The sequence below is a fragment of the Mustela erminea genome, chromosome 9 (genome assembly GCF_009829155.1).
Source record: "Mustela erminea isolate mMusErm1 chromosome 9, mMusErm1.Pri, whole genome shotgun sequence".
Classification (NCBI taxonomy): domain Eukaryota; kingdom Metazoa; phylum Chordata; class Mammalia; order Carnivora; family Mustelidae; genus Mustela; species Mustela erminea.
In genome coordinates this window covers 57,907,037-57,931,823 of record NC_045622.1, presented here as the reverse complement: position 1 = coordinate 57,931,823, position 24,787 = coordinate 57,907,037, and the positions used below count along the sequence as shown (strand labels likewise).

Sequence of the window (24,787 nt, the reverse complement as noted above, 5' to 3'; positions counted from 1 at the left end):
ACCGGGTAACTTGGGAAAGTACTAGAGCATCCCCCTTGGGCTCACGTCCAGCACCAGCTGAAAGCAGAGTTTCTACCTTTGTTTTTTCCTCCTTTACCCTGAGAGATGGGCCACCCTGACTTCTCCCTAAAGATGGGAGAAAGAGCCAGGTGACAAGGGTGCCAGAAGCCACAGAGAGGCCACAGGGGAGAGAACACGATTCCATGGTGATGGACGGCTGGGAAGACAAGGCTTCTACGGCTGGTGGCTTTGAAGGCATGAAAGGGAGGCGGAAGAGGAAGACGCAGCATGGAATGAGAAGAGGCAAAGGGGGAAGAGAGGAAAAGAGAGAAATGTGAAAAGGAGAAAAGAGGAGAAGGATCTTTCCTTCTCTCTTTCCATCCCAGCCCAGCTGGAAGAAGGGCCACCAGGACTTCTGTCTAGCTAAGCTGAAAAGAGAAGCCAAAGGCTTCCATCACCATGTGTGCTCTCCCTCTGGTCCTCAGCTGAGCAGGCTGATCCTTCTCACCCCCCGAACCTCTCCCAGCAGTTAGTAGGGGCAGTGCTGAGGGAATACAGGGAGCAGGCAGGGGAGTGAGGCAGGCAGGGGAAGGGGCTCAGAGGGTAGGTGTGTTGGTTTAGTCCCAAAAGTCGGAAAAACAAAGGCCCCAAAGGGGCTCCTCAAACCCGGGTATTTCCAGAGGGACTGATCATCCGAGCCACCAGATGTTGAGCAGAGAGAGCGGTCACTGAACCTACGCCCCATCAGCCAGGCAGCATCTAGGGTCCAACAGCCAGGCCAAAAGGAGAAGAGAATCTAATTTACAGAGGGCTTCAGCCCACCCTTCAGTGGGATCAGGGGAGGGCCAGGGGCAAGGGGTGGATGGCTCAGAGCTAATGAAGTTCCCTCCCACTCCATGGAACAGCGTTTAGGATCAAGGCCAGCCTGCAAGTGATTCCAACCTTGCTGGGTCTTTGATTAAAGCCCTGATAGGGTATCACATTGCTGTAACAACACAGTCTGGCCACAGGCAACCTATTGCTGAACAAATTTACAAACAAATCCTGTCTGGAGCTGGAATCCAGCCTGATGAAAGAATCTGGCTTTCTGAAACTGAGCCCCTAATCCAGCCCCCCATGGTATATGGGCCCAGGACCACAGCTTTTCCTTAAAATCGCCCCTGGTCCAAAGAAAATTTCAAATGGGCCACTCAGAGGTCAGCCCCTCATTTGCAGAAGTTTTCCTACACAGAGTTGTCTCTTTGACTTTGCTCTACTCAGCTTTCACCACTGGAGGGGAGAAGAGGGGAGGGAAGGCCCAGGAAAGGGTGCAGAGGTCCAAGAACTCAGGTGGAAAGCCAGACATGCTTGTGCAGGAGATCCCTCCGGACAAGAACGTCTTTCTGGCTTAGAGGATTTAGGGCTATGTCTCTTTAAGGGAGGACTGCTTCATGGGGCCTCACACAAAAAGGCAGAGAGATAAAAGATATCATCCCACTCATCCCCTTTAGCAATTAAGAATAAAGAATATAGAAATGAAAACACAAAAGCACTTGGAAGGCAAAAATAAATACCATTTTTGTATTATGAAACACCAAAGGAAATTGTTTTTATGAGGGCACATGGGGAAGAGAGAGGAGGATAAAGGGATTTGGAAAACACAGAGTGAAGGAGACACACTGAACACATGGCCCCTGAGGGGCAGACAGAACATACAGTGAGGGAACCCCACCAAGAGCACCACTATGGAGAGCCAGCCAATGGGAGCTGGGCGTCGGAACCATGGCCCGGCACTGACCACTGACTGTGCACCCTCGGTGTCTGCCCCAGAAGCTGTTTCAGCCCTATGGCCAACAGTTCTCAGCCCCTGCCTCAGAGGCCCCTTCCCTCCCCCACAGCCAGGAGGTCACCTACACTGCATGGACAAGGGTGACACAATCTCCTCATCCATGTCATCCACATCGTCCGTCATGATGAAGTGGGCGGGGTTGGGGCGCGAGCTGCCCATCCAGCTGGGGTCTATGTTGAGAGCAGCCACCAGGGAGTGGATGCCGGGGTTGTTGACAATCTGGAAGCCACAGAGGATCTCAATCTGCTGCCAGCGGTGCAGGCGCTCCCGCAGTGCTGCTGTCACCTCGCTCAGAGCTTGCCTGGAGCATGGGGAGACAAATGAAGCCATGGGCACCTGGGAGCCCCAGCAGGAATGAGTCCTCTCAGAGGAGCAAGCGGGGTGGGGGTGGGGGTGCAGGTCAGAACCACAGTTAAGTCAGACACAGAAGGGCAAGGTAGGAGCCAGGTAAAGGCTGGGGCGGGAGACCAGCACTGCCCCTGGACCAGAGAAGAAGTACAACTTGGGTGGGGACTTTGCCCTCCCCCAGCTCAGAGGCTGGGTGGATGTCACCAGAGCCAGGCAGCAGGTGCTACTCACTTGGCAGTCAGAATTTTGTGATCCACATCATCCAGAGAAGAGCTGTGGGCCACGTGGAAGGTGCCGAAGAGTGTGTTTCTCTTCTTTTTTATCTTCTCAGCCTGCAAAGATGAAGTCCTCAGCTTAAACAGAGCAGGGATTAGAGACTGGAAATGAGACGTCCCTTTCTGTGGTGCGGTCCCCCTCCTCCTAGCACAGCTTGGGCTGCGCGAGAGAAAGGAAGAGAAGGAAAAGGAAGGCAAGGGAAGGGCAAAGAGTGAGGAAGGAAGAATATGGAGGCACTGAGAGAAGCAGGAAGACCCCCGACCCCCGGAGTGCTCTGGCCCATGGCAGGCCGGGGCTGTCAGAGCCTTCCCTCTACCTGCTCCACCGGCTTCCTCTTTCCAGAAGGCAGGTGGGAGCACACCCATACCCTCATTCCCTCCTCCAGAAACTTGAGGACATCATCAGGAACTATATATCAGGAAAAGAAAAAGAACCGAGCACCAGGATACCTCCTGGTCCCACAGGAGGGATGGAGAGAGGAGGAAGGGCAGGGAAAGGGAGCAGGCCAGGAGCGGAGAGGACACAGGAGGGCGCATCTCACCCCCTCCTTGGCCACCAGCAGTTGCTTCTCGGCGTTTTGCTTCTTGATGTTATAGTACTGCACCTCCACCTCGTGGGTCAGCTGCAGCCACTTCTGAAGGGCCTCTGGAGCATACCATGAGCTGTGTGATTCCAGTTCCTTCTCAGCTTTCCTCAGGGCCTCCCGGACCTGTGCAGCCAAGAGGTGCGACCCATTTACTGATGCCAAGACCCCCTCCAGTCTTCTGTCTGATACCACTGAGTTCAGAGTTCTCACCTGCTAGCTCATGGGAGCTTTCAAGCCTCTCAAGAGGCTTGTATTTTATACACTACAAGGACACAAGCTCAGGGGACAGTCACCTACTTAAGGTCACCAGATCTCAAACTGAGATTTTTCTGTTGCCTGGACTAGAGCGCTGTTTGCCCACACAATGAGCTGTCCCTCCCGGGGCACAGCCAAACTCAGCAATCCTCCCTGCTCTCTTGAGGCACAGGTCAGTTTAGTGAATCATCTTCTTTCTGGGAGTTGGGGGTCTGTGTTTAGACCTCATGACAACACAATGTGGCAGAAAAAGCACTCGACTGGGAATCTGGTTCTGGTCCCTGGTCTGTCACTCAACTGGTCCTGCAGATCTCAATTCTGTCTGAGGAAGGATTTTTTTTCCTTGAAAATCCAAACCATAAGTGAAGGGTGATCTCAGGAGGAGGTATGCAAACCGCTCAGGTCAGAGAGACTTTAAAAATGATTGCTACTCCCGGGGCACGTGGGTGGCTCAGTGGGTTAAAGCCTCTGCCTTCAGCTCAGGTCAGGATCCCAGGATCCTGGGATCGAACCCTGAATCTGGCTCTCTTCTCAGCAGGGAGTCTGCTTCTCCCTCTCTCTCTGCCTGCCTCTCTGCCTACTTGTGATCTCTGTCAAATAAATAAATAAAATCTTTAAAAAAAAAAAGATTGCTACTCTGGAAGGGGGTTGGCCTGAATGGATTTCCCTGATCTGGGGGTGCTGGTCTGGGTATCAAAAATTTCAAATGCTCTCACAGTGTTCTAATATGCAGCACAGCTAATAACCACTGGCCATGTGCTTTACAGGGTCACACCGGGCTCCCACTTCCCTATAGGATGCAGTAGGTCATGACAGAAGAACAATTCTGATCCAACACAAAATCTGGGGAAAGCTAAGTTACAAAAATTATGAAATTTTCGAATGACAAATTATTATAATTATGAAAATTTTTCAAAGACATCAAAGGGCTACAGAAGCAATAAGACTAGGTCTATGGTTCTCAAAGTAGGACCCAGTGATCTTTGAACACATCCTTTCAGAGCATCTGTAAGACCAAACTATTTTTATAATAATACTAAGACATTATTTACCTACCTTTTTCTCTCCCTTTCTCTCATAATGACTATGGATTTCTACAGAGGTTACATGAGTAATATCAAAACAGACTGACCAGAGATACTAATGTAAGAATCCAGTAGTCCATTAAGCCACACAGTAAAAACAGTTGCAAAATTGTAAAGAAAAAAAATTCTTAATTTTTTATTTTGAAAAATGCAGTAATTTTTCAAAAATGTTATTTGTGTTGATTTATAAGGAGTTTAATATATTTATTTTAAATGAAATAGTATTTTTTTAAAGATTTTATTTATTTATTTGACAGAGAGAGGAGACACAGTGAGAGAGGGAACGCACGCCGGCATAGTGGAAGAGGGAGAAGCAGGCTTCCTGCGGAGCAGAGAGCCCAATGTGGGGCTCCATCCCAGGACCCTGGGGTCATGACCTGAGCCAAAGGCAAACGCTTAACAACTGAGCCACCCGGGCGTTCCAGAATTAGTTTTTTTTTTTTTTTTAAGATTATTTGTAATCTCTACACCCAACGTGGAACTCAAACTCATGACCCTGAGATCAAGAGCTGCAAGCTCTTCTGACTGAGTCAGCCAGGCACTCCCAAATTAGTAAATATTTTTTTTAATTTTCTCAGTTCTAACTAGGTAAATAGCAACATATTTCCCCTTTAAAAATGTTTTAAAATAATTTTTAAGAGTAAAAGGGTCCTGAGGCCAAAAAGTTTGAGAACCACTGGACTAAATGAACTAAAAATCCAGAGAGGGAGAAAAAGCCTTTCTAAGCAAGTTCACAACTGTCAGCCATTTTCTTCCTTGGAGGCTTTTGATAGTTCTGGGTGAGAGCTGATAACTGGGCTTGGCCCAGGCAGTGGGACTCCACCAGAGCCCAGAAAAACCAGCCTAGCTTTTGTTGGTAGTATGGTACTGATATGACAGATTGGAAATGGAGATATCCCAAACATACATACCATCTTCTTCAATGAACATTTACTGAGCTCTGAGGCTGTGCAGAAGAACACATAGCTAGGCCAAAGGACAGACTAAAATCTCCCATAATTTCAAAATACTTGGGAAACAAAATATTGCAGGAAGGAAGGGACCTGCCTCAAACACTTCAAAATTGTGAAGCTGTAATGAGCAGGAGGCCGATGGGATAAATTAAAATCCTCCCAGTGACAGACATGAATCTCTCATGGGTTCAGGAAAAAGAAATCCACCAGCTCTCAAGAAAAAGGAAGGGACACGGTTGAGAAACTGGGACAAATGAGTGCTAGACCAAGTCCTACTAAAACTACAACCCAGTTCCAACATGGCTCAATTTCAGATTGGCCTGAGGTGATGAGATGTTCACACTATGTACCTAACAGAGGAAAGGGAGTGGGAGGTGTCCCTATTTGATGGAGGACAAATCATCTGGGGTCTCTGTTATTGTTTTATACACACTGTCCAGCATTTAATGAAAATAAATCGCTAGACATGAGAAGAGGCAGGAAAATATAACCAATAATTAAGAGGAAAAGTAGGCAGTTTCATAAGTGATCTAAATGTGAGAGTTACCACAAAAGGACTTTAAAATAACCATGAAATCTTCAGGAAAATATAGAAAAGATGGAAGCAATAGTTAAAAAGACAGAAATTCTGGGCAGGAAACTGAAATCTACAAGAGAGAAAATTGAGCATTCTAGATCTGAAAACTACAGTATCTGGGAGTAGGATCCCACTGAATGATGGGTTAAACACCACAAGGTTCAAGCAGAATACAGGATTGGGGAATCAAAGATAAATCAATAGAAAATAACCAAACCAAAGCACAGAGACAGAGAGAAAGAGAGAGAGAGAGAGAGAGAGAAGACACAACTAAGTAAGCATAAGAGACAAGTGGAGTCCAATGAAAAGGTCTCGCATGAAGACTGGATCCCCAGGAGAGGAGGAAATGGAACAGAAGCACTAGGCAAACACCAAAGAGCAGGTGCACCCGGCGGCTGTCGGGCAAAATACTCTGTATGTGTCCATAAGGGCAAACTGATAATCATGTTTAAGTGTCTTACACCCGTACAGCCTACATCCAAAAATAATATTTTGGGCTGCTTATTATGGACAGCGGTGCTTTACGATCTCTAACTTTGATTATAAATGTGTCTATTACCCTTTTAGTTTCTTCAACTTTTGCTTTAGATATATTTTAACTATATTGTTAGATGTATGCAAATTGAGTGTTGTTATATGTTACTGTTGGATTCACATATTTATGATTTTTGTCTCCAGTAATACTTCCTGCCCTAAAGCCTGCTTTGTCTGATACTAATATAGCTACTCCTGATTTAGTTTCTTCTGTGTTTGTATCATGTATCTTTGCTCATCCTTTTACTTTGAACCATTTTGTATCCTTCAAGTGTATTTCTTATCAACAGCACATACCTGGGTTTTGTATTTTTATCCATTCTGACAACTCTTTGCCTTCTGATTGTATCGTTTAGTCGGTTTACCTAAAACAAGTCTCAACACATTTGAAATAATTGAAAACATATAGTATGTGTTCTCTGACCACAGCAAAATCAAATTAGAAATCAATGAGAAAGAACTAGAAAAGTTCCCAAGTGTGTGAAAATTAGGCCACATATTTATTCTAAATAACCATGGACTCCCCCTAAAAAATTGCAATAAAAATTAGAAAATCTTTTAAACTGAATGATGATGAAAATATGAAATACCAGAACTCAGCAACAGCTAAGGCAGTGCTGAGCTGGAAATTTACAGCTCTAAATGCTTATGTTGGAAAATATCAAAGGTTTAAAATCAATAACCTAATCTTCCACCTCAAAAAGCTAGGGCAAAAAGAAAGCTAAAAAATAAGAGGTACCGAGCTGGCTCAGTTGGTGGAACAGGCAACTCTTGATCTCAAGGGTCATAAGTTTGAGTTCCATGTTGGGCATAAAGATTGCTTAAAAATAAAATCTTAAAAAAAAAAAAAAAAGCCTAGAAAAATAAGCAAGTTAAAAAAATTTTTCAAAGTGAAAGATATCTACACTGAAAACTACATAACATCTGACAGAAATTTTAAAACACCTAAGTAGGGGCACCTGGGTGGCTCAGTGGGTTAAGTGTCTGCCTTTGACTTGCGTCATGGTCCCACAGTCCTGGGATCGAGCCCCGAATTGGGCTCTCTGCTCAGCTCTCTCTCTACTCCTCGCCTAGCTTGTCTCTCTCTCTAGCTTTCTCTCTTTCTCTCACTCTCAAATAAATAAGTAAATAACCTAAATAGGTGACAGGACAAACAATGCTCATGGATTAGAAAACTTGTTCGGTTAAAATGTCAATTTTCGGGGTGCCTGGGTGGCTCAGCCACTAGCGTCTGCCTTTGGTTCAGGTCGTGATGCCAGGGTCCTGGGATGGAGCCCTCCTTTAAGCCCCGCATCCGGCTCTCTGCTTGGCGGGAAGCCTGCTTCTCCCTCTCCCATTCCCTCTGCTTGTGTTCCCTCTCTCACTGTGTCTCTCTCTGTCAAATAAATAAGTAAATAAATCTTTAAAAAAATAAAAAATTAAATGTCAATTTTTTCCAGCATTTATCTATAGATTCAAAGCAAAAACTATAAAAATCCCAGCAAGGCTTTTGGGGGGAAGTAGGGAAAAGCAGTAGAGTGACAAGCTAATTACGGAAATGCAAAAAACCTAGAAGAGCCAAGGCCACCTTGAAGAATAAAGCTGGAGAACTTACTAGCAATATCAAGCTTTAGTAGAAGATAATGTGGTAGAGAGACTGACAAATGGATGACATAATAAAGCATCTACCTGAAAAAAAAACAAAAGAACCTTGACTTCCTACTTCATGTCATACACAAAAACTAATTCAAAATAAACTACAAACCTAAATGTGAAAAGTAAAACAATAATATTTCCAGTAGAAAATTTGGAAAAATATCGTGGGGATGGGCAAAATTTCTTAAACAGGCTACAAAAAGTACCAATTGTTTAAAAAAAAAGATTGATTAAATTGGACTTCATTAAAATCAAGACCTGTTCATTAAAAGACAATATTAAGAGAGCAAAACAAACAAACAAACTACAGGCTGGGAAAATATTTGCAATACATCTATACAGACAACAAGACTTGCATTCAGAAAATATAAAGAACTCTTACAAATCCATTAAGAATAAGAAGACGACAGACCAAAAAAAAAAAAAAAAAAAAAAGGAGAAGAAGACAGCACAAAAGAGATTCCCAAACAAAATGGTCAATAAATTTATGAAAACGTGTTTCTTATTATTAGTCATTAAGGAAAATGAATATTAAAGTCACAATGAAATATCACTACATCCCTACCAGAATATGTAAAATTGGGGCACCTGGGTGGCTCAGTTGGTTAAATGACTGCCTTCGGCTCAGGTCATGAGCCCAGGGTCCTGGGATGGAGCCCTGCATCGGGCTCTCTGCTCAGCGGGGAGCCTGCTTCCCCCCTCTCTCTCTGCCTACTTGTGATCTCTCTGTCAAATAAATAAATTTAATTTAATTTAAAAATCTTTTACGGGGTGTCTGGGTGGCTCAGTGGGTTAAAGCCTCTGCCTTCGGCTCAGGTCATGATCCCAGAGTGTCCTGGGATGGAGCCCCGCATAGGGCTCTCTGCTCAGCGGGGAGTCTGCTTCCTCCAATCTCTCTCTCTGCCTATTTGTGATCTCTGTCTGTCAAATAAATAAATAAAAATCTTTAAAAAAATAAATAAAAGTGACCCCTTTAAAAAAATTTAAAAATCTTTTTTAAAAATGTGTAAAATTAAAAAGCCTAAAACTAACAAGGTTTTTAGGTTGTGGCTCAACTAGAATTCTCACACTTTGCTGGTGCTAGTACGAACTAGTCCAACCATTTTTCAAAAACTGGCTGTTTCTAATAAAGCTAAATATATAAATTCCCTATTATATCCAACAGAAGTAAGTGCTTATGCTCATCAAGAGACATGTGCAAGGAAGTTCATAGCAGTGTCATTCAGAAAAGGAGAGAATAAAAAAGAACTGCAAACAACCCAAACGTCTACCAAAAGGAGAATGGATAAATAATTTAGAATATTCTTGTGCCACGAATTATTACTTGGCAATATGAATAAACTGACTACCACTACATGCTTGGTGAAAGAAACCAAGCATGAAGAAAAATACTATATATAATGCCATTTATATGAAGTTCAAAATCGGGTAAAACAAATCTGGTTTAGAGATTATAACTGCAGTTACCTTCTAATGGAATACTGATGGGGGAGGTTGGGGGAAGCAAAAGTGAGACTTCTGGGGTGCTTAAAAATATATTGGGGGAGCACCTGGGTGGCTCAGTCAGTTAAGCATCTGCCTTCAGCTCAGGTCATGATCCTGGGTCCTGCTCAGTGGGGAGTCTGCTTCTCCCTCTCCCTCTGCCCCTCCCTCCATAGCTCCAGTTCCCCCCAAATTAATAAAATCTTAAAAAAAAAAAAAAAGGTATTCTGTGTCTTGACCTGGATGGCAGTTATACAGGTACATGCTCAAGTAAAAGCTTGAAAAAAATAACTGTTAACATCTATTATCCCCGAGGCACTTGGGTGGCTCAGTTGTTAAGGGTCTGCCTTCAGTTCAGGTCATGGTCCCAGGGATCAAGTTCCACATCGAGCCCCACATTGAGCCCCACATTGAGCCCTACTTGGGGCTCCCTTGCTCAGCAGGGAGCCTGCCTCTCCTTCCTCTGCCTGCTTCCCCGCTCTCCTTGTCAAATAAATAAAATAAAATAAAATAAAATAAAATAAAATACACCTGTTATCCCCTATTCTTTGACTATTTCCTTTGCAACTTTTCCACTACGCCTATTGGTACAACTCTAGCAACTCTTGAAGGTATCGTTTAAGCCAGATTGCAAAGTCCTCCCTCATGAAACATTCCAGCCAGGCTTCTGGCCCCTGCACATTTTCCCCCTTCACCCCCAAGACGCCCAGGAATTTGTACAATTTCCTACCTGCTCCAGCTCCTCCTCAGCATATTTTTGGCGGCTCCGCTCATTCTCGGTACCCTCCCTCAGCTCCTTCAGCCGCTGGGCTTCCTGCTTGGCAAGGTTGATCTCATCACGCAGCTTCTTCTCCAGATGGACCTTCTCCACCTCCACTGTGCGGTGCTCCTCTTGGGCCTTGTGCAGCCTGGGGGCGATGCGGGGAGCTGGAGAAGGCCAGGCAAGGGTGCCAGCCAATATGCCACGCGTCGGGGCATCAAAGAGGAAAATGAGGGCTCTGGCACTGAGAATGTATTCTCCTTATTTTGTTGACTGGCTGTGAGTTAGCTCAGGGCCAAAAGGAAACATAGTGGCAACCACGTCTCTTATGTTGGCCATCATTTTGCTGCCAGTAATCAAGCTAGGTTCCTGGATATGTGAATCCCTCCTCCGAGGTGCCTCACATACTAAGATCCCAACAACTGCTAGTTTACAGGGTACTTCCATGTGTCCTCCCTTCAGATAATTAAATATTGTACCATTAGCAGCTTTGACAGGTCCGGATTTAAGACTTAGAAATGGAAAGTAATTGCAGGTAGAACTGAGACTAGAATTCCAATCTGTATGACTCCAAATCCCATAGTTATTCCCCTTATCCTGGGGCTGTCTGGAAGATTCAGCAAATGTAGAATACCCTGCAAGCTAGGCCAAAGATCCAGAGAAGGCGCAATGGCTGAGATATGACTGGGGTGGTGGCAGTGGGGATATTTAGGGAAAACAAGAAAGGAATGAGGAATTGAGCAGCAACTCTTGGAGTCGTAAGTACCTGTTCCCAGAGGCAGAGAAAAATGAAATTCATGAGAAAGGGGCTGGGCAGGGCTTGGGAGATCCCCTGCTGCCCCCAGGCCTGAGTTTCCTTTCTGAATATCTTCCATGGTGGTAAGATCTCAAGGACTGTATCATGAAAATACACCTTTGTACCCACCCACACAGTCCCTCTGCTCACTGACAAAACCACCCAGCCTCCTTCCTTCCTCCCTTCCTTCCTTCCTCTACATATCTACGTTAATCCACCCATTCACTCATCCATTCCTTCAGCAAGCACTTCCAAGCACCCACTGAATGCGAAGCCCTGCACTAAGTCTCAGATCCATGGAGATGAATGAGAAAACTGCCCCTGTCACTGGGGAGCTCAGGATCTAGCCCAATATAGACAAGTAAACAGGTAACTATACACAGTGTGACAAGTTCTATGAGAGAGAGACATACAAGCTGTTGGATGAGCCCAAAGGATGGAGTGATCAACTCTCGCTGAGAGGAGTCAGGGAAGGTGAGGCCTGGGCTAGACCCAGAAGAAAGAGAAAGAGTTTGCTAATCCCTCTGGAAGAAAGCAAGGACTTGGCCACAGTTGGGTCTTCCTACCTTAGTGAGAAATACCAAGTGACAGGAGACCAGGGCAGGAGAGGAAAAGATGATGAAGAAGACAGGGATCTATGGCTTAGACATGAGGTACAGCTGGATAAGTTACAGAACAAAAGGAGCCCTCAGAAAAAAGCACTAACCTCTGAGTTAATCAAGCAGGTGAAACGGAAGAGGCAGAGACAGAACAGAAGTTCTGAAGACAGAACTCAACCTCTAACAACTGCCAAGTCCAGACCTGTCAGTGGCTGGAGCCACAAATGAGGTCGTGGGACGAGAAGGGAGGGACAAAGGGAAAGTTCCAGGCGGCAAGCTTCCCACAGACAAACGGCAGTCTTCTGCCCACTCCGTCCCTGGAGAGCAAGGGAGGGTGGGTCTCCTCAAGGTACACACCAGGTGGCGCTACAGGCACAGCTGAAAGCAAACCCGAGGCGCCATTTCCTGCCCCCTCTGCTTCCCCTTGCTGAATACCCTCCTCTACTGTATTCTTCAACCCAACTGCCTGGAATCACACCATTAGGGATTCAGTTCTTCACCAAAGAGCAGCCTCTTCAGGAAAACCTATGATCTGTCAGTCTTGTCCAGCTGAAAGGAGCTCCTCTAAAGTAGAATCAAAAAACCAAACCCCCTTTTATAGTCCTAACGAGATCTGGTAGAGAAGATCGTTAAGTACCAGTGGGCGCAGAAATGAGCAAATACACGCACGGTCAAGACTCCACAGAAGCCGGGGCGCCTGGATGGCTCAGTGGGTTAAAGCCTCTGCCTTCGGCTCAGGTCATGATCCCAGGGTCCTGGGATGCAGCCCCACATCCTGCTCTCTGCTCAGCAGGGAGCCTGCTTCCTCCTCTCTCTCTGCCTGTCTCTCTGCCTACTTGTGATCTCTGTCTGTTAAATAAATAAATTAAAAATCTTTAAAAAAAAAAAAAAAAGACTCCACAGAAGCCTGAGCATCCTGAAGGCTGCAGTCAGTCAGCCTTACAAGTAAGAGATTGAGGCAGCCTGGCTGCAGCTGTGGGACTATGGCAAGTCCATTCCTTGCACCAGGCCTGTTTCTTCATTTCTAAATGGGAATCAAAATCCCTGCATCAAAGAATTATCTCAAAACCCCATGAAATCCTACCTGGAATGCACATGTGGCATTACATTTATTCCCCAAAGTATCAGGAACTCTGTTAAAAAAAAAAAAAAAAAAGCTCAGTGGTATCTGGCAGCACAGGGCCAGTAGAGGAAGGAGGGACAAGGAGGCGTGTGGGCTCTGGACACTGTCAGAGGAATACGTGCGTGTGCCTGTCTCTGGGCGTGCGCATGCATTCGGTCCTCCAAGTGCCACAGTGGTCATTAAGCTCTGGAGGCCTTGGGGAGTAGGGAGGGTTGGGAGCTTAGCTTTATCCCCAAACTTGGAATGTCTCCTGCCTGGATTCTTTGCCTTTGGAATGAAAACAGTACATGCTTTTCAGACAAACGAAGAATGCCCAGACAGCAGCATTTAGCCCCCAGTTGGCAAAGGGCCCAGGACCAAGGGGCCCAGAAAAGTAGCCAGGAATCAGCTCAGAGATAAAACTCCACTTGCCCCTTAGAAACCTAAACCATGGAAATGAATCTGATAGGGCCACCTTTACTGATACAGCACCTGTGGCTGTCCAAACTCTTGGCTCATTACTTCCTGCTATGTGACCCTAAGCAAAGCACTCACCCTCTCTGAGCCCTCATCTCTTCAACTTTAAACTAGGGATGATAAAAGTACCTATCTAACGTAGTTGTGGTGATTAAAAGATAATGCATTTAAGCAGCTAATAATCCCTAGTTCATAAGAAATCCTTTCCCCGCCCTCCAAAGAAGAGTATCATTTTAAAGTGACAGAAAAGAGCCAGATGTCATTTCCTTTTACATGGATTCCTCAAAGACTTCCACTGGAATCCCTGAGCTGCCAGAATAATTTTCTAAAAAACAGTCCTGAAGTAGGTCCCTCCTCTTCTCAAAAACAAAGCTGGGGTGCCTGGGTGGCTCAGCCAGTTAAGCGGCCGCCTCCGGCTCAGGTCATGATCTCAGGGTGGTGGGATGGAGCCCAGCATCAAGCTCCCTGCTCAGCGGGGAGCCTGCTTCTCCCTCTCCCTCTGCCACTGCCCCCTGCTCGCTCTCCTCTCTCCCTCTCTCAAATGAATAATTTTTTTAAAAAAAACAACAACAAAACAAAGCACAATACCAAATACATGCATTAACACTCTACTGCCTTTTGCATCTTACTAAAACTTCTCCATGTGAGTCTTAAGGTGCCAGGGATCTGGCCTCACTCTATCTATGTTCAACCTTAACTACCAGGACTGCCCCCCGCCCCCCGCCCAAAAATCCACTCATCTTTCAAGGTCGCCTTCTGGAGTCCATATCCACTCATCTCCTGCCTCTGTGCCCTTCCTGTTCTTAGAGTCCTCATGCCATCAGTGGGCACAAGTCACTGCACTAAGAGTGTACTCACTGCTCCTTCGTATGTGTGTGAGCTTTGTTGCCCCAGGAGCAGTGAATTCCTTACAATTCCCAGCACAGACCTGGTTCCTAGACATCAGAAAGTACTTTGACTGACTGACTGACTGCCACCTCTGTTCACAGCTGGATCTCCTACAATAATAGTCTTTAAGCCATGTTTTGTTTAAACAGAATCCGACTGTCAGAGCTAGAAGGCCGTTAGTGTTTTCCTGATCCAACCCCTTCTTAGTACAGATGAGGAACTAAGTCCCAGAAGAGGAAGAGGATTTACCCAAAGTCACATAACAACTGAGTACTTAGGAGATTTAGATTCCGTACAAGAAAGAACTACAAGTATTAGGAAGACAGATTTGTGAGCTTTGGGGAACAGTGAGGAACAGTTAATTATGGGAAGGATAACAGTTCAGATGCAGGAAGAAGGATAGAGTGGGCAAGCCATCCAACCAGGGAGGCTCAAGGTCTCTGACAGAAATAAGCTCCTGCCCTCAGGAGGAATATTTGCCTACACAACAGCAATGGCAGGACCCTACCCTCCCAAAGCAGTTCTGGAAGTAGGCACAGCCTCGGCAGCCACGGCAGCATATCTCGGGGTGAGACGGCCCACAGCCCAGGTGGACACAAAAGGCTCCCAAGAGCTGGCGGCACCACGGCTGTGGGGAAGGGGAAGGGCCTTACCTTTCCTGAAGGTCGTGCAGACTCTGCTCAGCTCGGTGTAACCCCTCCAGATCCTTCATCATCTTCTTCATGTGCTCCTTTGAGTAACGGTTCTGGATATAGGCGAACCAGCAGCCGCCCACACCAATAACGATGGACACCACCAGCATGAAGTCCTTGAGGTGATTATGGCGGGTCACTGCCGAAGAGGAAGCCGTGGTGAGACAGGATGCCCCCCGCACATTCAGCCTTGCACACCCCACTGCATCCCGTCCTGCACGAGGCCTTCCCACTGCAGAGAGTTAGTTTCTCTTCTTGGACACACACTTGCCACACACCAGTATAGCGTGTGGAAGTACAGTTCTTTGGAAAAGATGAGAGGCCCGAGGGCAGGACAGGAAGCTTACTAAACATACTGGCCTAAAAACGAGTGCCTTCTCAGGACATCCCAGCTGCCCCCGGCCTACAAGGAGCCCACGTGCCCACATGCAAGGGCTTCTGTCTGACGAGTAAGCGATGCTAGAGCGCTAGAGTAGGGGGGACGGACGGTCGGTATAAAGAGTATAAAGCCAGATGACGAGAGCTTGAGGCCTGGCTGTGGAACTGAAGTTCCTGCAGAAGCCGGGCCCCCTGGACAGCTCGCCTCTTCTAGGCATAAGACACAGAGCCCAGATCAGGTAGAGGTCTGCAAGGTCCATCTGTGGAAGAGCATTTCTAGGCTGTGGCTTGACCCACAGACCGGGTAGGACAGGAGGAACATCGAGAGGCTGGAATGTGTAAGACACTGCAGGTGCCAGGAATAGGGGGACAGAGCCACCTCTGGAGAATGCCCAGCGGCAATGTGGCAAAGCGCTGGTGGCTGGGGTTCAGAGCAAGACTGAAAAGCTGAACAAGGAACAATACCAGAAGATAAGTACAAAAGATATGTCCTGAGAACTGAGCCAAGCAGAAGAGGGCCACTGCTGGAGCCTGCCATTGTTCCTAGTCTACCAGATCTGGGCTCTGCGCCACGGCACAGGAGACCTGAAGAGCCCGTAAGGAGAGCAGGGCTACTGCCGTGGCCCCTGCCTGGGCTGTTCTCAATTTGGGATGGAGTAGCAGTGGGCTCGGAGAAGCTGCAGGCCTGGGAGTCAGGGTAGTGGGTTACCCTCAGGTCGAGGAGGGGGAAGTGGGACAGACAGGGTCCCAGGGCCTGGTAAGGACAAGGGCTAAGGTGAATCCAAAAGGACCCAGGTGCAGCCACCAAGGTGGGCCCGAGACAGCAGGAAAAGACACATGTAGCTGAGGCCCAGTCTGACAAAAGTGTTATATTCATAGTTCCTGACTGACAGCAGAGCAACAGGGCATGTGGATGGGTGTGGGATCAAAGACAGATTAGCACATTCTATTTCCATCCAAGGGAGGGGAGTTATGAGGACTGGGGTGGCAGCCATGTCCTTTATATGTTTATGCCAGAGAAAACCGAGGGTCCCCTGGCGACCGTCCTCTAGCCTCCAAGCAGGCTGGGCCTCCCGACCCCAGGCAAGTCTTCACGCTCCTGCCCTTCAGGTCCCAAGACGAGATACGCCTGCAGCACAGCGAGCTGCCTTTCTTTCTGGAACACACCGGCCCCCCACAGCCTCTACCAGAGGTTTCCAAGGTTCCCCAGCTCCAACACCAGCTTTACGTCCTTGCTGAAAGTCAGAGGTCCTCCTGCTTAAATAAGACTCTGCGAAAGCCAACACCCGCCCCCTGTCACCTCCAGCACTTCAAAGTGCTGCAGGTGGGCATGCAGACTGGGTGTCGGGCTCTTCTGTTCAGTCCCCATCCTACCTTGTCCAGATCACGGTGGAACAAGAGCCTATTATTTTCTCCAACTTCATATTCTCACCCAAATCATGACTACAAATACTGAATGACCAGGGCCGAGGACAGGATCTGACAGTGACCCTCACTCCTCTAAGGTAATACTGCTCCACCTGTCAGTAGCCTCTGGATCTCTTCAACCCGTTGTAACTCCTCTTAAATACACCAGCATCCAGTCCATACACCCCTCTGCCTTGTCAAATGCATGGCCAGAGCTCAGAGATCCAGCCTGCCCCATCTCATGAGCCACCAAGCTTGGCAGGAAGGAAATGAGCCTAATGTGGCTGACAGACTCTGTGGCCCCTAGCGGTCGTCACTTGTCCGTACGCCAGTGCCCAGCACAGTGCTGGCCAACTCACAGATTCAGGAGATATCTGTGGAACTGAATCTTTACTGGTAAGTTTCCAATATGTTATCTCTCTCCCCTTAACCCACACAGGAAAGCAAGGGAAATAGAAAAGATATATAACGTATCAGACACTTATACCCACCAGCTCGGATTCTCACAGTGATTCTAGAAGGCAGGGTATTTGTATTCCCACTCTACAGACCAGAACACCGATGCTTCCCAGGAGCCCTGCCTTGCTGGGGTCCATGAAAAGTGACAGAGCTAGGGCTCGGATCCAGACTTGCCTGACTGCATGGTCTTTCTGCTACATCCTGGCTCTCATTACAACTTTCCGACTTGTGTGGCAGGAGGCCTTCTGCTTTGTTACATGCAAACGTCGCTCACCATGGAGCTGATCCCCTAGTCTAGCCTAGTGTGGCCGTAAAGTTTTTCTCCCAAAGGACACACTGGGAATGGACTATGGCACTGCCATCAGGATGGTGAATACCCAAAGGCCAAATGGCCAGGCCTCTAAGGTTAAATGGAAGGCCTTCCATAGACAGATTCTTGTGCCATCAAAAGCAGCATCCTGCACTAGCCTTAGGAAGTCTGGCTTCTCTGCTTGCCTCTGCCCTCGCTGGATCTCTGCTTCCTCAGCTTTCAAATGCATCGTCACATAATCATGAACAAGACCAAGCGTGCAGTTATGAATGAGGGTGCTTTGAGGTGTTCTGGAAATCTTCAGATGGACAGTCCCAGTAGGTAATTATGAATGTGGATGTGGGATTTAAAGGAGAGGAGAAGTTTAAAACTGAAAGAAGGAGAGGTGAGAATTATCAGGTCCCTTCAGGGAAGTCCTGGACTGGACTGAACTCCACAGTCCTAAGGGAATCTGTGATGTTAATTTTACATGTCAACTTGCCTGGGCTAAGGGATGCCAAGGAAGCTTTCTGGGTGTGTCTGTGAGGTTGCCTTCATAACAGATCAGTATTTCAATCAGTAGACTGAATAAAGAAGACTGTCTTCACTAATGGAGTGCATGTCACTCATCATCCTAAGGCCACTGAGAGCCTGAGTAGAACCAGAAGGCTGAGGAAGGATGAATTTGCTCTCTCAGCTTGAGTTGAGACATCCATCTTCTTCCGCCTTCTTATATCAGCACTCCTGCTGGTCGCGTCTTTGTACTCAGACTGGGACATAGATCATCAGCCCTCCTGGTTCTCAGGCCTTCGAACTTGGACTGAATAGTGCCAATGGCTTTCCTGGTTCTTTGAGTGCAGATGGCAGATCAAGGAACTTCTTGGCCTCCATCATCACATGAGCCAATTCCTATAATAAACCTCCTCATATCTATTTGTCTATCTATCTATCTATCCATCCGTCCAACCATTCATCCATCCATCTATCCAGCTTATGTTTCTCTGGAGAACCCTAATACAGAATCTACAAACCAGTATATCAGAAAAAGAGGGGAAATTAAGAATCTAGTCCATGCCTTACTAATGATGTACTTCTCCCCATCATAATTCCATTTCCATTCCTCACTGCCCAGCCTACAATAGTCTACAGCAATATTTCCATTCCTTCTCCTCCGACCAGGATTCCCTAACCAACCCACTCTTCGGACAGTAAACATGGGTTATTTACTGCTATCTCAGAGACTCCCTTGTGTGTTTTTCAACCTTCACGCTGGTTGCCTTCTGATAGCCTGTGAGTTTCTCAGGGCCAGGGCACAAGACTTACTTCTCCCTATGGCCCCATACTTAACACAGAGCCTGACCAGAGCAGGTACTCGGAAAAGGCAGAAAGGAAAGAAAAAGGGAAGAAGGTAGGCAGGTTTCAGCAGGGAAGGGGTCATAGTACAAAGTGTGTGCAAAGAGCACAAGGGGAGTACAGCAGGCTCCAGCCCCGCCACAAGCTCTGCGCTCAGAGCCCACACAGAACCAGTGAGCACAGCCCAGGGAGATGGACCGCGGAGCATTAGGAGAGCAGCAGTGGCTGGCTAGGTGAATGGAGCTAAAGCCAGGGATGCTGGCAAGGACCTGGGATCCAGAGAGTGGCAGAATTCCCAGCCTAAGTGCTGCAAACAGACTGTAGCAAAATGAGGTCAACTGTTAATGTAATCAGGCCTGAGACAAGGAGGAGAGTATAAACAAATGAGATGCTACTGTGGTTTTTTTAATTCACATTTATTTATTAAAAAATTTGATTATGCTCTATTCTGTTTCCCAAGTTGCTCTTCACTTAGCTATATATTCCAACCATGTCTGCACATGGAGCACCATCACATTGTACCAGTATGCCATAATTCTTTTATCTAAATCTTTAAAGATTTCAGAATTTTTTCTTGTTTTTTTTTTTTAAGATTTTTTATTTATTTATTTGACAGAGATCACAAGTAGGCAGAGAGGCAGGCAGAGAGAGAGAGGAGAAAGTAGGCTCCCTGCTGAGCTCCCTGCGGGGCTCGGTCCTGGGATCATGAGCTGAGCTGAAGGCAGAGGCTTTAACCCACTGAGCCACCCAGGCGCCCCCAGAATTTTTTCTTGTTTGGTTGTTTCAGAAAGTGCTGTGCTAAATATCTTTATGCATTAAGTCTTTGATAGCTGTGTAACTAGTTTCTAGAAGTGGAAATCCTATTTGGATACAGGGCAGAGATTGCTAGTTGCCTCTAAATATCCATGATTCCCTACTTCTTTATTTTTTATTTTATTTTCTTTCCAGTGTTCCAAGATTCATTGTTTATGTACCACACCCAGTGCTCCATGTAATATGTGCCCTCCTTAATGCCCACCAGGCTCACCCATCCCCTCACCCACCTCCCCTTCAAAACCCTCAGTTTGTTTCTCATGCTTCATCTCCCCCTCCAACCTTCCCCAACTCACTTTTCCTTTCCTTCTTCTAATGTCCTCCATGTTATTTCTTATGCTCCACAAGTAAGTGAAACCATATGATAATTGACTTTCTCTGCTTCACTTATTTCGCTCAGCATAAACTTATCAGGACAAGAAACAACAAGTGTTGGAGAGGTTGTGGAGAAAGGGGAACCTTCTCACACTGCTGGTGGGAATGCAAGTTGGTGTAGACACTTTGGAAAACAGTGTGGAGATTCCTTAAGAAATTAAAAATAGAGCTACCCATGACCCTGCAACTGCACTACTGGGTATTTACCCCAAATATGCAGATGTAGGGAAAAGAAGGGCCATCTGTACCCCAATGTTTATAGCAGCAATGGCCATGGTCGCCAAGCTGTGGAAAGAGCCAAGATGCCCTTCAACAGATGAATGGATAAAGAGATGCTACCATGTTAACAGATGCAGGAGTAATGGTGAGAATTTTCAGGGTACAGTTCACACTAAGAAAGTGAGCCTCCAATCATTATCACTTTCTAGAAGAATCCCCTCTCCCAATCTATTCTCACAATTTTCTCTGCTGCCCACAATACCCCTTCCCCTGGCAGATACACCTAATTCATCCCTTACTGCCGAAAAGTATGCTAGGAATTTCTTTGGTCATTCACACAGCAGTCTGTGCTGAATTGTGTGGTTAACCCGCAGTATTCCTCCTGCTTTCTGGTTACAGCCCACACAGGGCTTTAGCAGGCTCACCAGTCCATGGAAGACACTCCACGGTAGTCTCCCCACCACCAAGCCCGGCCAGACTCTTCTCCCATCTCCCCTGTCCTATAGCTCTGAGGACACCCAGTCTCCTTGTACAACTTCTAGCATACATTTCCTAACACCTGCTCATTGCTGGGCCATATGCGGAGTTATGACGACAGATGAACAAAGCTGTTTCTACTCTCAAAGAGTTCCATTTTAAAGGGTAACAGGAAAATAGACTGCTATTTAAAAGAAGGAAAAAAGAAAGCAGATATAAAGGGTTATAGAATCCCAGAAGAAAAGTAAGAGGGAAAGGTTGAACATGCCTGGGAAGAGGCTGGAAAGGCATCCTGGAGAAGGTGAAAAGTGAGTTGAAAAGAAAGAAAGAAAAAGAAAAAGACCATAAGGATAGAGCTGACAGAGGAGAAAACAAGCTTTGCTGGAGAGGAGCCACTCCCACTTCCAGCGGACTTCTCCTCATTATCTGAGCTGCTGAGGAAGTAAGACAAGGTGTAGGCTTGCCTTCCTCTCCACAGCATCCCCCTGCCCCAACAACTACTCTGCATACTTCTCCATACCCCTGCTAAAAGCTCAAAGGCTACACTAGCCGTTGGCCCAGGATTAACCACAGTAGGCATATACTAAAAACCATAGCTACCATTTATTTAGGGGAAATTAGGACACAGGGAACTTAACAAATGTACCCAAGGTCACAAAGCCACTAAGTGATAGAGCCGCTGGCTTGATTTCAAATGGAATTCTTATACTCTATCTTGCTTCTTCCACCAGAAGTGGAGGACAGAACAACAAAGTACCAAAAAACACTGAAATGGAAGCCAGAGACAGGGTCTGAGCCATGGCTCAGCTATTTAAGAGCTTAATGACCTCCAAAAACTCAACTCATCTCCTAAGCCTCCATTTCTCTGAGACATTCCCTTCCGAGGAGGAAAAGCCCCCTCAGTGAATGATTGGGGCCCAGAGTGAGGCATCAGCCAAGGCCTCCACGGCAAGCTGCCTTGGGACTTCATGCGTCAGAGCACACCTAACCCCTGACCATGGATGGCACTGTTAGGAGAGCCCCGAAGAGATCATGCAAGCCTAGAGCCAGCTCTGCCGGCAGAGACTGAAAAGGCCACATGCACTCTGCAGCCATGAGGGGAGGACAGAGTTGCCTTCTACTGTTGGAAAATGGGCCCTGAGGTGCTCTGTGATGAGCCAGTCTGACCCTTCTTCCCCCTTCCCAAACTCGGGAGGCTGCTGGGGACAGAGGGACCCTGATCACTCAGCAGACCTTCGTGGCTACTGCACAACAAACCTCTGATCTGAGATTTCTCAAGCTTCGACTGAGGGCAGGATTTTCATTAAGGCTGGGTAAGGTAGCTGTACCTGGCCCAGGTTCTCTGGGGTGTTTATCTACTACCTGCTTTCTGGTGAGCCCGAAGGACCACAGCCTTAAGAACTCACCCTTGGGGCAGAAGCAGCTCAGCAGTACCCGCCATCACACTAAGCCTGCATGGGGTTGTGAGGTTGGATAGGGAACAGTGCTGAATTTGGCATTTTAGCCCATGCTTAGATGGGAAACAGAGCTGGAGGGCCCCACAGGACACAGATCAAGGGATTCTTTGCAGGTACCCGTCATGCACGGCTCTATCCTTGCAGAAGTCTCCTGGCAAAGAGCTTCCTAGTATTTTCCTCAGATTCCATCTGGCAATTTTCAAAAATTTTCTTTAACGAGCCATCAGTAGTAAAGTATTCAAACGGTATTTGCCATCAGAATAGCTGCTGGATTCCAAAATCTAAGCTCCCAGGAGAACACCCAGGTCTATCAGAGTCCTTGAAGGAGGGACCCAGTAAGAGCCTATTTAATGACAAAGCCCATCTTACAAATAAGGAAACCTAAATCTAGGTAGGAGAACTGAATTGCCAAAGGTCACTTGATAAGGCAAGGGCCAAGGACCAATTCCTAAAAGTACAGGATATAGACAAGCAGCGGAAGGAACAGACTTCCTATCTTTTATCCTTTTACCAGGACACTTCTCAATCAAAGGTTTTCCCCTCAAAAACCATTGAATGTTCACCTGAAAGGAATCAAAATCCTTTAGTTCAATTGTTTCATAATACAAATCAGAAAACACATCCTGAGAAAACCAACCTATACAAGGTCACACAATAAGTGGAAATTTGGAAAAGAGCAAGGTACTTTACTTTCCTAAATTTTACAGGAAGTTCTCTAAATGGAAGTCTAAGAGTTATAAAAAAAATCAAGTTCTACATGTTTTATTACCATTGAGATATAATTTATATACCCTAAAATTCACTCTTTTTAAATGTACAATTCAGGGGCACCCGGGTGGCTCAGTTGGTTGAGCGTTTACCTACTGTTCAGATCATGATCCTGGGGTCCTAGGATTCGGCCCCTGAATCAGGCTCCCTGCTCAGCGGGGAGTCTGCATCTCTCTCTCCCTTTGCCCTTCTCTCCACTCATACTCTCTCTCTCTCTCACTCCAATAAATAAATCTTTGAAAAATAAAAATAAAAAATGTACAATTCAGTGGTTTTATCATATTTACAAGGTTGTGCAACCACAAGCACAATTAATTTTAGAACATTACCATTACCCCAAAAGAAACTTTATACCCACTAGCAGTCCCTCCCCATTTCTCACTTCCTCCAGTCTCTGCCAGCCACCCATCTGTCTTCCGTCTCTACAGATGTATCTATTCTGGATATTTCACATAAATGGAATCATACAATAGGTAACCTTTTACGTCTATCTTCTTTTACTTAGCGTGCTTTCCAGGTTCACCTATGTTGTGGCATGTATTAGAACTTAATTCCTTCTTGTGGCAAGATAACAGTCCATTGTACTGATATACTACCACTTACTTAGCCACATGTCCACTGATGGACACTTGGGTTATTTCCACCTTCTGACCACTGTGAACAGTGCTGCTCTGGATATGTGTACCTGGACTTGTTTGAGAGCTTGTTTTCAATACCTTGGGTACATTCCTGGGCTATATGGTAACTCTACGTTTAACTTTCTGAGGAACAACCACACTGTTTTCCACGGTAGCCGAATCATTTTACATTATCATTAGAAACGTACGAAGATTCTAATTTCTTCACACCCTTGCCAATACTAGTTATTTTCCACATTTTGTCTCCCTGTTTTTGTTTTTAAGATACCTATCCTAGTGTGTATGAAGTGTCTTCTTACCTCTCAGAAAACACTGTTTGTCGCTGCCCTCTGACTCCGGTAGGTTAGGTCACATGTAAGTTATAGGCTGTATGAAGGTAGCCTAGGAGAAAATACCTCTCCCATGCTGGTATCAGCCTAACCTGCTACACTAGCCCCTCTTGCTACCTCTGGCCCCCTGGACCCATTATCGGCACCTAGGACTCTGGTTCCCATGCTTTCCAGCCCCAGTTGATGTTCCCAGGCAGAATCCTTGCCTACTTTGACCTGCAGTTTCTAATGCACCCTTTCAGATATGGTAAATCCTATTTTGATACAGAACAATAACAGTCTGATAATATATCTCAGAATACTAAAGAAGGCTTTCAGGCTGCGAAAGGCCTCCCACTCCTGGCGGGGAACAGAGGATAGCCTCTGCAAAAGTAGCCTAGCTTTTATCACTGGGTTTGATTCTTCTGCTGTAACAGTCTTGCTGGTATATACAAAGAGAGGGGTGTAAGCTGTTCATGGGAAAGTCTAGTAAAGCTCCCTTCCATTTTTCAAGACTCAGCTCAAGAATGATCTCCTCCATAAAGCTTCTTGGACTCAAATTGAAAACCTGTTCCCATTTTGTGCTCTCAGCTGAATTCTGGAAACGTTTCCATGACAGCTATAACACTGTATTTGTTGATCACTTACTGTATTGTTGATGTGCTTATCTCCATTTATTCTTTTTTTTTTTTTTTTAAAGATTTTATTTATTTATTTGACAGAGAGAGATCACAAGCAGGCAGAGAGGCAGGCAGAGAGAAGGAGGAAGCAGGCTCCCTGCTGAGCAGAGAGCCCGATGCGGGACTCGATCCCAGGGCCCCGAGATCACCACCTGAGCCGAAGGCAGCGGCTTAACCCACTGAGCCACCCAGGCGCCGCTTATCTCCATTTAAATGGAACTTTTTTTTTTTTAAGATTTTATTTATTTGTCAAAAAGAGAGAGCACACGCAAGAGAGAGAGCGAGCTTAAGCA

General features: G+C 46.3%; 1 protein-coding gene across 6 annotated transcripts in view; it reads right to left on the bottom strand.

The window, feature by feature from the left end:
• The window catches only part of STIM1 (stromal interaction molecule 1), a 188,922-nt gene that overhangs the window by 7,919 nt on the left and 156,216 nt on the right, over positions 1-24,787 (bottom strand). For 3 of the 6 annotated variants that reach the window (XM_032359525.1, XM_032359526.1, XM_032359527.1), the window contains 6 exons: positions 14,835-15,012; positions 10,290-10,467; positions 2,994-3,161; positions 2,408-2,508; positions 1,894-2,129; positions 667-759 (listed from right to left, as the gene is read on the bottom strand). In XM_032359525.1, the coding sequence (XP_032215416.1) occupies positions 667-759; positions 1,894-2,129; positions 2,408-2,508; positions 2,994-3,161; positions 10,290-10,467; positions 14,835-15,012 (954 nt within the window). The remainder of the gene's footprint in view (positions 1-666; positions 760-1,893; positions 2,130-2,407; positions 2,509-2,993; positions 3,162-10,289; positions 10,468-14,834; positions 15,013-24,787) is intronic. The other 3 variants (XM_032359524.1, XM_032359528.1, XM_032359529.1) reach the window with 1 other exon arrangement.